Raw genomic sequence first — 13,644 nt, forward strand, 5'->3', positions numbered from 1 at the left:
ATGACTTCCCTCAGGCCTACAACAGCACAGGCATACATACATAATGCAATTGCATGTCTCAATGCTAGTCACAGGACCAGGTAATGACTTCCCTCAGGCCTATAACAGCACAGGCATACATTTTCTGCTTACATTCTGCTTTTACATGTTGACCCAGCTCTGTTCATTCACCTGAGCTCAGCCTTTATTCTGCTTGCACATGTCTATTAATTAACCTTATGTTGATTCTTCTTACTACTTCTGGGAGAACAGTCTAGATACTGGAAAATCACCCATAGTCATGAATTTTCTCCAACACCGTCTACTGAATGTACCCAAGGAGAGGAGTACTCCTTACTGATCATCTACTGAATGTAACCGAAGACAGGATTTTCCCAGAGGAGAGAATTCCCACGGCACAGGAACGGGGCGACATGTACAGTAGCTTAGTGGCTCAGAGAGTTGGGCCAGTAACTGAAAGGTTGCCATTTCAAATACCAGAGCTGGTGTTGTGCTGAAAATCTCCCCCCTGACAGAACCCCCTCCTCTTGTAAACAAACATTTCAGAACAACTATGGCTGAATTATCCTTACACTTTCAAACATACTAGTCGAATAAGACATTGGAGAGATGCCGAATTTTGGCAAAGAGATTTATTTATAGACTAATACAAATCAGAAGCGGATTTAGGTATAAATCAGCCGTTCTACCCCAACAACTACTCGGCCATGACGTTGATTAAGGCACCTCGCTGATTCTGTGGGGTTGGGTTAAATGCGGAAGACACATTTCGGTTGAATGCAGTCAGTTGTGCAACTGACCAGGAATCCTCATACTGTATGTACCATTCTGCTACATGGCTGGTTATCATAATATTCACAGAATTGCAGAGAATAAAAGTGATGTGTATACAAATAATTTCAGTAACGTTCAAAAGTGCTTTTTTCAAAAAGACCTGGATACTGCTCTCAAAAATATCTTTATTATTATTTTTACATATGAAAACTACAATTAATCAACTCAGTAGCTAACAATTGTACATATAGTTAACACGTTTATTGTGGGCTAATGTATAAGATGGACTTGTAAAAAATTGCTATTATCCAAAACCGTTCAGGTTACAGCGAAGGTAAATGGATGGAATCTAGCCTTCTTTGTTCAGGAATATCACTGTTTGCCATTGCCATTAATGGGCAGTTTCTTGTAGGCGTCAGAGCCCAGGAAGGCCTTGATTTTGGGACGGGCTGACATCTTCTCGACAAAGCTCTTCAGGGAGGGGGAGGTATCCAGGCAACTGGAGCAGAGCACCAGGTGGTTGAGCAGCACTTCAAACAGACTGTAGTCAGCAAACGAAGGCTATGTAGAATAGGGAACAGAGAAAGACTCTCTCATGATGGCATATAACTTGAATGGTGATGCATGTTCTCCTCATTCTAGTTCTGTGATAGGTAACAGACAATACTGAGATTACAAGAGAACCAAACCATTTGGCAAAATGTATTCATTAACTTACTCCATAATTAAATAGCCCTCTTTTTGTTTGTGCATTGCAGGATTGGTTACCTTGTCACCAACAAGAAAACCAGTCTTGTTTTTGGCCATCACAGCTTCAAACTTGTCGAGGTGGTTAGGAAGGTCTTTGATGTATTGGTCTTTACCAGTATCCTATGAAAAAGAGAAAGTGTTTAATAACGACACTTCATAAATGTTTACACATTAAGCTACCAGGGTTTCCGTTAGCTTGCAAATGAAAAGCAAATAAATACAACTGTTGCCTGCCAAAATGACTGGGAGAAAAAGAAAACGTTGCAAAATAATGCTTTTTATCAATTGATGGAAATACCAGTCGATGGAAATGCATTTCAACATAATGCTTATCGGTCTATAGATTCATTTGCATACCTTTGGGGGAATTTAAAAAATTGTCCTGTGTGTATTTGTTAGTCATCATGCATCTTATTCAGTGGTAACCCATCACTCAGACCAGGTAGGGCAGCCCCATCTGTTTAGCTATTTATTTGCATGTTATTTTGGCATTAATACATGTCACATATCAGTTTGCAAACAAGGTAAAAAAAAATAAACAAATTAATAATTGAGTAATAAAACCATATACAAAACAGTCTCTTTTTTTGCTTCCTTGAGTAAGGCGGTTTCAAAATGCATGTGTTTCAGACTAGCTCAGTGGTTTCTGCGGTGGGGTGGCCAGCAGAAAATACAGAGCGTATGGGTTGGTAATGTTCTCTAGTTGTGCTGGGATTGGCTCAGTGTTCTGTCACTCATGGGGACAATACATCACCGCAAAATCTACAGGGAGAGCTTGAAATTTCTTGTCAACAAACTATAGTTTTGCCAAGTCAGTTAGGACATCTACTTTGTGCATGACAAGTAATTCTTCCAACAATTGGTTCCAGACAGATTATTTCACTGTATCACAATTCCAGTAGGTCAGACGTTCACATACACAAAATTGACTGTGCCTTTAAACAGCTTGGAAAATTCTGGTTACAGGTTAAACAGCTTGGAAAATTCCATAAAAATGATGTCATGGCTTTAGAAGCTTCTGATAGGCTAATTGACATCATTTTAGTCAATTCTAGGTGTGCCTGTGGATGTATTTCAAGGCCAACCTTCAAACTCAGTGCCTCTTTTCTTGACATCATGGGAAAATCAAAACAAATCAGCCTAGACCTCAGAATATAAATTGTAGACCTCCACAAGTCTGGTTCATCCTTGGGAGCAATTTCCAAACGCCTGAAGGTACCACGTTCATATGTACAAACAATAGTACGCAAGTATAAACACCATGAGACCACACAGCCTTCATACCGCTCAGGAAGGAGACGCCTTCTGTCTCCTAGATATGAACGTACTTTGGTGTGATAAGTGCAAATCAATCCCAGAACAACAGCGAAGGACCTTGTGAAGATGCTGGAGGAAACAGGTACAAAAGTATCTATATCCACAGTAAAACGAGTCCTATATCGACATAACCTGAAAGGCCGCTCAGCAAGGAAGAAGCCACTGCTCCAAAACCGCCATAAAAAAAGCCAGACTACGGTTTGCAACTGCAAATGGGGACAAAGATCGTACTTTTTGGAGAAATATCCTCTAGTCTGATGAAACAAAAATGGAACTGTTTGGCCATAATGACCATTGTTATATTTGGAGGGAAAAGGGGAGGCTTGCAAGCCGAAGAACATCATCCCAACCGTGACGCACAGGGGTGGCAGCATCATGTTGTGGGGATGCTTTGTTACAGGAGGGACTGGTGCACAAAATAGATGGCATCATGAGGCAGGAAAATTACGTGGATATATTGAAGCAACATCTCAAGGTATCAGTCAGGAAGTTAAACCTTGGTTGCAAATGGCTATTCCAAATGGACAATGATCCCAAGCATACTTCCAAAGTTGTGGCAAAATGGCTTAAGGACAACAAAGTCAAGGTATTGGAGAGGCCATCACAAAGCCCTGACCTCAATCCTATAGAACATTTGTGGGATTTACAGAAAAAGCATGTGCGAGCAAGGAGGCCGGCAAACCTGACAGTTACACCAGCTCTGTCAGGAGGAATGGGCCAAAATTCCGCTAACTTATTGTGGCTACCCGAAACGTTTGACCAAGTTAAACAATTTAAAGACAATGCTACCAAATACTAATTGAGTGTATGTAAACCTCTGACCCACTGGGAATGTGATGAAAGAAATAAAAGCTGAAATAAATCACTCTACTATTATTCTGACATTTCACATTCTTAAAATAAAGTGGTGACCCTAACTGACCTAAGACAGGGAATATTTCCTAGGATTCAATGTCAGGAATAGTGAAAAACAGAGTTTAAATGTATTTGGCTACGGTGTATGTAAACTTCCGACTTCAATTGTACTTAATTGTTTGAAATTTGAATGTTTCATTTCATATTATGAGGCATGTCTATCCTTGCTTCAAAATAGCCTAAAGGCAAAATCTGACCATGACAATGTGAAGGCAATTATTTTATAAAGACTTTATAGACGGCAGATGAATTTCAAGTTTGTGGTTTAGCATACAATTGATTCTACCATTTCCACTGTTCTGTGTACAAGTTATGATATTTATGGAACAGCTTCATTTCCATAACAATGTTTTAGTTTCTCAAAATCATTGTCATGTGGTAATCATAAAAATGATAATTTTAAAAAACTCATCCTTTGTTTAAAAATGGCCTTTTTGCAGATTGCCATGTCTCATTTACGATTAATTGAAAATTATAATTTTTTCTAGAGTCTCTCTCCTTTTCAAACAAGCATTGCAGAGCTGGCTACAATTTCAATTTCATCCCCCTGAAAAGATAGAACAAATGTTACAACAAATATTATGGCTGAACTCAAATGTGCTGGTTGATAAAATATCTGTATTTATGGGAAAGATGTTTGAAAATTGTATTTTGTTCTTAAATTATATTGTAAATTGGAATGGTAGAGTTATGTAATTCATGGAGTTATCAGAATTGTACGGGAAGGTCTACTCAATCCAAGAGTACAACCAATTGATTACAGCATTACCCCAAAAATGGAGGAGGCAGGTGGCAGCGGGAGGAGGTAGGGAACTGGTCTCTGTCTAATATAAAGGATCAACACTTGCGCAGGAATAAAAATAGCATAAATAGGAAAGTATAAAAGTTTAATTTGAGGACCAGGATGTTGACAACTGTGCCATACGTATTGTAAAATAGTTGGGAAGAGATTTTTGATGTACCAATTCCATGGTACAGGGTGTATGAGTAAATATATAAAAACGCAAGATTCAAGACTTTGTGCTTTTCAGCTAAAATTATTATATAGAATTCTTGCCACCAACAAAATGTTGAATATTTGGGGCATAAAATCATCGAAGCTCTGCAGATTTTGTTGTGAGGATACAGAATCAATAGACCATTTATTTTGGCATTGCCCTCAGGTAGCCCGTTTCTGATTTTAGGTTCAGGAATGGCTGAAAATGCATAGCATTGAGCTAAAAATGACCCTAGAAATAGTACTGTTAGGAGATCTGGAGAGACCGGGTCAGTCAATTACTTATATATTAATACTCTTAGTGAAAATATTTATCTTGAACTTGCAATCTCTGGATTCTATTTGATTAGATAGATTGAAATTGTACGTTAAACATCACAGCACAGTTGAAAGATGTGTCGCGTAGAAACCCGAAGTGGGTGGACAGCAGAGATAGAAGGGATGGGTTGAGGGAAGCTGAGGGTTGGGATGTGGAATTGGAGACAAGTGGAATTGCTGTGAGGTAGATAGCATGATGGTCAAAGATACTTTTTATTATGTTATTATTTTGACGATTAAAAAAAAAATGTTTGAATGACACTGAGGGGCAGTGTTTCTACAACTAATGTCGGTTTGCCCGAGGCTGATACCGTGCAGGTGTTTGTACACATGCATATACAGACTCTCATTAAAAAAAACACATACTAGAAGACACACATACATGTAATAGTGCCAGACATGCACACAAACATATACAGTTGGCATTGCTGTTATGATTTTAGTTTAGTTGTTTTAGTTTTTATTTTACTTTGCATTGTTGTTTGCAGTTTTCTTCTGTCATTTCCTTTTTTCTCTTTAGTTCATTCTCTTAGTTGTTGGTGAATTGGGGGGGTTCTTGGGGGTGGGGAATGGAATTAATTTTATTTTTTATTTTTCTTCTTGGGGAGGTGGGACTGTGGGCAGGGTCTCAAATGGTTGAGGGACAGCTATTGGGAACTGTGGGTCTTAGAGGGTTCGGGTCCACGTTTCTTGGCCTGGTGGGAGAGCTGTCAACGTGCCCTTGAGCAGGGCATTGACCCTGTGTGCCGCTCTGAATCGGAGTCTGTTGGATGACTGGTATGATGTAGTTGTTGAGCGGCTTCACTGCAGGTGTATTGTATATTTCAGAAATCAAATGTTTTTTTATTTTCCCGATCACGTTGTCAGGCGCCACACATTGAACCAAATGTTTTTTATTTTCCCGATCACGTTGTGAGGCACCACACATTGAACCAAATGTTTTTTATTTTCCCGATCACGTTGTGAGGCGCCACACATTGAACCAAATGTTTTTTATTTTCCCGATCACGTTGTCAGGCGCCACACATTGAACCAAATGTTTTTTATTTTCCCGATCACGTTGTGAGGCACCACACATTGAACCAAATGTTTTTTATTTTCCCGATCACGTTGTGAGGCGCCACACATTGAACCAAATGTTTTTTTACTGCACTGCATTAGTAAAGGAACATTTTGTATGAACTGTATGAACTTAGTCAGAATTTCAGCCTTGGTGAATACTTACGTATTCCTGGTAAATCATTTTTCCATACTTAAGACGAAGGTCCTCAACGCCATCACACATCATGTCAATGCGGGCAGCCTCCTTTCCATCTTTCCCATAGGCATCTGTGTGTGTTTGAGTTAGGTGAAAGTAGAAATAACATTTCAGTCTAACATTTGAGAGATTATAAAGGATAAATGGAGTGAGGAAAACAATGTAAATATCAAACATAACTTTCACCTGGTCAGCCTATACCATGGAAAGCTCAGGTGTTTTGTTATCTCTGTGTATATGACATTACAATTGAGATCAATTACCATGATTGCGGCCCAAGTGCCTCAGAATGGCATTGGATTGGTACAGGACCAATCCTCCATCTTCAAACTTGGGCAACTGACCAAATACCTAAAACCAGAAAAATAAGTTGTGTTGTTTATTATAGATTGTAACAACTAATTGGGACATGGGGTTTACATATATATTGTCGCTGAATAAACTCTACATTGATAGCAACTGAGTTAATGAGGTAAAATCGCTTTACTTCAATATGAATAATGGAATGTACAGGCAGAGATTGTTGAATCAAACATTATAAACAAACCAATTGTCCTTTAAAAGCACATCCCAGCTGTTATTAACAGACCATCATCCCTGGCTCAACTGAACAGGTTGACAAATGAAAGATGGTAACAAAATAATGATCCATTCCCCACTCACACAAGAGGCTTTCAGATCTCCTTTCGTCCAGTCAGCAAAGTCCATCAGGATCTCCTTCCACTCCTGGCCCTGGTCGGCCATCATGATCCTCATAGCGCCACAGCGCCCTGTGGTACACGAGACAGAACAGGTCAACAAAAACAAAGCAGCTCTCAATCATAAGACACTCTGGCATCATTAGACGCTTTGGCACAGATCTAACGTGTTATAAATAGCACTAGTGTTGTGTAAATATATGCATTCCAGACTAGATAAAAAATAAACAGGTAAGACTATAAGCCGAAGTAAAATATAAAGGGGTGCAAAGTTTGCTTTCTTGTTGATGTACAGTAGTAGGTCTATAAAAAGGCAGTTTATATCCAGAAATAAAAAGTATATTTTATCTCTGGGATTATTTATACGACGTTCTTGATTAATTTTAAAACATGTATCTTACAAAGGAGTTGTTTAATCTAACTGCATTAACTATTTATCTGTACATGGAATTGTATTTGGGTTTTTTTAACTCATTTTTTCATTTCTTTACAGGAAAATGCCACGGGCGCTATCTGATGTGTGGAGACATCAGTCACTGCAGCTAATGTAGAAGGAAAAGCTGTGTACATTTGCAAATATTGTGCCAAATCATATGTGAACAATTCCAACAAAGATGCAGAATCATCTGGCCAAGTGCATAAAGTTCCCTCAGCGCTCATAACAAGCAACCTCGGACAAAAGTTCCTCTACTTCTATTCAAGGTGAAAATGATGAATCAGACACCTTATCGATATCAACAGCTCATGGTCCTCCTGGAATCAGACGTTTTTTTTGGACTCAATGGAGGAACGTAGTCAGATAAATGTTGATGAATGTCTTGCTCAAGAAGTGTATGCAACTGATTCACCTCTGATGCTCACAGGCAATGTGTATTGGAAGAGATCGCTAAATGTTCTTCTCCCAGCATACACCCCTCCAACTAGACATGCTTTATCTACTAATTTGCTGGATGCAGAGTTCAACAGAGTTCAAGTGAAGGTCAAGCAAATTATAGAGAAAGCAGACTGTATTGAAATCATCTCTGATGGGTGGTCAAACGTTCGTGGGCAAGGAATAATTAACTACATAGTCTCCACCCCTTAACCAGTATTCTACAAGAGCACAGACACAAGGGACAACAGACACACCGGTCTCTACATTGCAGATGAGCTGGAGGCAGTCGAATGACCTTGGATCACAGAAGGTATTTGCACTGGTGACAGAATGCTGTGCACATGAAGGCTGATTGGTCTAAAGTGGAGGGGTCCTACCCTCACATCACACCCATTGGCTGTGCTGCTCATGCTCTGAATCTGCTCCTCAAGGACATCATGACACTGAAAACAATGGATACACTCTACAAGAGAACCAAGGAAATGGTTAGGTAAGTGAAGGGTCATCAAGTTATAGCAGCAATCTACCTCACCAAGCGAAATGAGCAGAATAAGAGCACCACACTGAAGCTGCCCAGCAACACCCGTTGGGGTAGTGTTGTCATCATGTCTGGTAGTCTCCTGGAGGGGAGGAGTCTCTCCTAGAAATGGCCATATCACAGTCTGTCAATATGGACAGGCCCATCAAGAGGATCTTCCTGGATTATGTATTTTAGGAGAGAGTGGTAAGCAGCCTGAAACCTATTCACTGTTACTCCAAGCAGAGGAAACTACATTTCTGAAATACATCAAAAAGCATGAAGACTTCTGCCTGAAGCCCATACTATACGCCGCAGAGTACAGGTAGGACCCCAAGTATGTTGGCAAGAGCATCCTGTCTGGTGCAGAGATCAACAAGGCCTATAGTGTCATCACTACCGTGTCTCGCCACCTTGGCCTGGATGAGGGCAAGGGTCTTGGCAGTCTAGCGAAGTACACTACCAAGCAAGGGCTTCGGGATGGAGATGCAATATGGCAGTCGTGCCAACATATCTCATCAGCCACCTGGTGGAAGGGACTTTGTGGATCTGAGGCGCTTTCCCCTGTTGCCTCCATCATCCTCCAACTCCAACCAACATCAGCCGCCTCAGAGCGCAACTGGTCCTTGTTTGGGAACACACACACCAAAGCACGCAACTGGTCCTTGTTTGGGAACACGCACACCAAAGCACGCAACAGGCTGACCAATACAACGGTTGAAAAATTGGTGGCCTTCTGGGCAAATATGAGGCCTTTTGAGCCTGACAACGAGCCATCCTCAACAAGGTTGGAAAGTGACAGTGAAGATGAGGCCTCAGCCAGATGTTCAAGAGGTGGACATTGAGGAGATGCAGGGAGAAGACATGAAAGCCTGAGAGGAAGACAACCAAAGCTTTAGTTTCTTGACTATCATTTTATAGATGCATATTGAAAACGTGTTTTGGGTGATGCGATGTATCATTGGGGATCATTCAATATTCCCTTTTGTTGCTCAGTGAAATTATCCCATGTGAAGAGTCAACTCATTTAATTGAAGTTCAATTTGAAACTAAATCGTTATTTTATTTATATTGGAAGAATGTAATAATTTGCAATTATGTCTACTTATGATAAGGTAAAATGTTTATGTTTCTGTCTCCATATGATATGGTAAATATATCCAATTCAAAAAACATCTACATTTAAATGGTATTAATATTAATTTGCATATATTTCTGTTAATTCCCATAGATTCCTGTTAATTCCCACCTCTGAATATTCCCCAAAATGTGCAACCCTACTCCCATGACATGATTGTGCACCCCACATTAACCTGGGTCACATGCTCCTCCTGACTGAAAGCCAGCCCTTCTCAGTGCTAAAGCACCATGAATAATGTAAGCAGCAGACACAGAAGGAACACAGACTGTTAAGTGTATGAACGGTGACCATGGGGGCCAGCTGAGCCAACCTAGTAGTCCAAGTATTTTCTGTGATAACAATCAAAAGGGATGGGTGAGGCTGCAAAGTGAACAGCCATTGTGGGTGAAATCCAGGTCATAAAATCTGTGTGAAAGATCACACATGGTGTTAAGATGACCTGGAATGACTTCACCTCCAGTTTATGTTATTAAATCAATAGAAACACAATATTGAGTATTGAGTCAAGCTGCTGCAGCAGGCTACTGGGTAATTAATGACACTAAATAAGTTCACATTTCATGAATGTGAGCAGTAATAGGTGCAAGGCTTTTGTCTTACACCATTTTTTAAAGAGACAGTACAATTGCAGGAATAATTTTGGTTATAGTTTGCTATATCAATATAAAAAGCGTATTATAACAGGAAATGCATGAACAACCATGCACTCTCCAATGGTAGACTATTATTACTTCAAAACAATAACCAGGCTCTGTCATGTGATGTTGAATAGGATTAACTGGCTCCACATACCTCGGACTCCAAAGTAGGTGATTGTGTAGGGACCCACTGGAGAGAGGAGATACAAAACATGTGTCAATTCATTACAAGAAAATACACTTTGATGAAAATATTTCAGACAAAAATTATTCTGACTTTTATACCATGGATTCAGACAAACTGATCTGTTTTGTGCCCCATTGCTATGGCAACTAAATGAAATAGCTGCCTTTGGAAGAAAATACTAATGAGAGTACTGTTAAACTTTTTAAAAGCAAAAAAGAGACTTTAGTATTAAATACTACAAATATAGTATATTTAACCAATAAGGCCCGAGGGGGTGTGGAATTTAGGTTTATATATTTTTTATTTTACCTTTATTTAACTAGGCAAGTCAGTTAAGAACAAATTCTTATTTACAATGACTGCCTACCCCATCCAAACCCGGGCCAATTGACCACTGCCCTATGGGACACCCAATCACGACCGGATGCGATACAGGCTGGATTCGAACCAGGAACTGTAGTGATGCCTCTTTCACTGAGATGCAGTGCCTTAGACCGCTGCGCCACTCGGGAGCCCAATATGGCCAATATACCACGGCTAAGGGCTGTTCTTAGGCAAGACGGAACTAGAGCAGAAAAAATAAAAATGTTGTCATACCTGTGATTTATAATATAAACTTGGGAGGCTCGAGCCCCGAATGCTGATTGGCTAACAGCCATGGTATATTAGATGGTATACCGGCAAAAGAACTGGACATCTATTTAGGCGAGGTGCTGGCTAGCGGAGTAGAACACCTAAAAATTTAAAGGAGAGCCGCACACTCTAGGAGCTCAGATGCAAAAATGTAATAACCTTACGTGCAACGTTTTGAAAGACAAGCTGTCTTCATCAGGGAATAATGACAAACACTGCGGGGTGACTAGTTTAAATAGTGTCAAAAGACACACACGTGTCTGTAACCATGGCCGGGTGCAGCCTGATATCATTGGTTAATTATCATATATAAAATAACAATTAAAATTCTTACAAAAAAACAAATGGATAGCATATGATCAAAGATACAATTTGGCTACATAAGCCTAAAAACATTTACAATAGCAAAATCACAATAATCACAAGAATGGCTTCAGATCAAAGTCTCAATTGACACCGAAGGGAGCAAGGGTCTTTAAAATTAAAGATCCAGGCAGCCTCTCATTTTAACAATAAATTATCCTCCTAGGGAGGGTGACATGTTTGATGCCAATATAACGTAGGGACGACAGAGTGGTTTGCTTCCAAAAATTGGGCCGCAACTGGCTAAGTCAAGTTTTTGCACCTAATGGTGCTACGATGCTCTGAGGTTCGTACTTTGAATTTGCGCTTTGTTTTACCCACATAATTTTTACCACAAGGACAAGTTATAAGATAAATAACTTCCTTAGTAGAGCACGTGATAACACCTATGATTGGGACCCGTTTCCCTGTTTGGGGGTGTTTGAAGGATATACATCAGTGTATAGAACATTATCTTCACACAAGATCAGAAGATCAAGGAAACTGATTTGACGTGTGTCAGATTGCATAGTAAATCTCAGATGCTGAGAACAGGAATTTTAAAAAGGATTTATTTTTACATTTTTAATATCAGATGGTATACCACGGGTATAACCAAACATGCATGTTTACTGCTCTAATTCCGTTGGTAACCAGTTTATAATAGCAATAAGGCACCTCAGGGGTTTGTGGTATATTGCCAATTTATCACGGCTAAGGGCTGTATCCAGGCACTCTGCGTTGAGCCGCGCGTAAGAACAGCCATTAGCCCTGGTATATTGGCCATATACCACAAACCCCCGAGATGCCTTACTGCTTGAGTATAGGCCAAGTTGTAAGTGCTATTTGCATGTGAAAATCCCATGCGCCCATTTGAATAAACGATTGTTTTTGTTAGCAAACAAATCTTGCAGTGTAGTCAATCTGGCGTATGTGCCATTTTTGCATATCAAGCATCCGGGTTATGTCAGGGGTGTATTCATTCGTCAGATTCCGTTGCAAAACGTTTACTCTAGGAAACAAACGGAAGCAACCAGAGTAAATGTCACTAAACGGGGAGGGCTATACCCGAGTTTGGCCAATATCAACTCATTTTCGTTGCAAAACGTTACGTTTGCAACGGAATCATACTAATCAATACACCCCTAGTTTAGCTAGCCAGGAAGCTCAAATTCACCCAGTCAGTCTGACAGCACTTCAACCAACTCAAGCATAGATATCCTCGAATATGAAACTTGAATGAATTCTGAAAATAAAAAAAAATCACCATGCATAACTGGGTGGGAGGACAATCTGTTGTTCAGTTAGCTAACTAGCTACATAACCCAGGTTTAGCCAATAAATTAGCATAACTTCCAACTAGCTAGCTATTGGTCTTATTTTTCGTATACCGTCGAGGATCAGTTTTAGTTGCAAAATTAATGTAATGGCAAGGTAGGCTAGTTAAAGTTAACCTAATTCAAAAGCTCGCCCGCGTGCACGACCGACTATAGGACAAACATCTGACTGTGCGCAGTATAAATCCTAAAGTCCTAGCCATCTATTGCACATCGCTTTATTTATTATAACGGAACTATATTTTGCAATTGTGGTCTAAAGCTAGGTACTTACTTTTGTGATGCAAGTGGTGCAGTGGCTCTGACAGTGACCAGTGAAATGAACACGTTTGAAAATGGAATGGTGGGGTTGTCCCTTTCTAAACTCCCAACTACACGCCCACATCTGTCACTTTCTGCAAAGTCATACTGACTTACAAGTTAGTTACGTTGTTGCCTTGAATTGAAGGATCCCAATGTGCTATAGCCTAAATCAATAATGATAACTTGATACAAAAGCAAAACTAATTTCGTGCAGTCTCAAGTCCAAAGAAGTCCCAATGTCCTAATACTATACAAGGCTATGCTTATTTTCAAAATAGTTGAAATTGCAATGGTCAGACTAGTTTCTAGGTTTTGGTCAAATCGAATTAAAGTCTGGATTAAAGGCTTTTGTAGCCAGCCAGAGTCATCATGCACTGCTCTTCCCTACTGTATCTTGAAGTCATATCAAGATTCTTATGTGAGCATCCAAGAAATATCTTTCCCCGAGGCCTAGTCCATGAGAACCATGTTTCAGTTCAACTGTCCTTACATTCCATGCATGCTGACATTAGGCCAACACATTGAGCTTCATAAAGTTGGTATTTCCTAGGCCCAATGTGTCTCCTTTAATGAGTTGTCTGCAGTAGACCTCTACTGTTCACATGTACCCCATACAGTATTTGCACAAATAACCTTCCAGAGACA

At 39.9% G+C, this 13,644-nt stretch overlaps 1 protein-coding gene across 1 annotated transcript; it reads right to left on the bottom strand.

The window, feature by feature from the left end:
- Nucleotides 1-942: 942 nt before the first annotated feature.
- LOC112221077 (glutathione S-transferase P) lies at nt 943-13,086 on the bottom strand. The gene is made up of 7 exons (XM_024383175.2): nt 12,971-13,086; nt 10,352-10,387; nt 6,993-7,099; nt 6,593-6,680; nt 6,297-6,400; nt 1,543-1,644; nt 943-1,335 (listed from the first exon to the last, which is right to left on the bottom strand). Coding segments are annotated over exons 1-7 (627 nt in total). The 5' UTR covers nt 12,972-13,086; the 3' UTR covers nt 943-1,146.
- Between the last annotated feature and the right edge of the window lie 558 nt (nt 13,087-13,644).

The sequence above is a fragment of the Oncorhynchus tshawytscha genome, linkage group LG21 (genome assembly GCF_018296145.1).
Source record: "Oncorhynchus tshawytscha isolate Ot180627B linkage group LG21, Otsh_v2.0, whole genome shotgun sequence".
Lineage (NCBI taxonomy): Eukaryota > Metazoa > Chordata > Actinopteri > Salmoniformes > Salmonidae > Oncorhynchus > Oncorhynchus tshawytscha.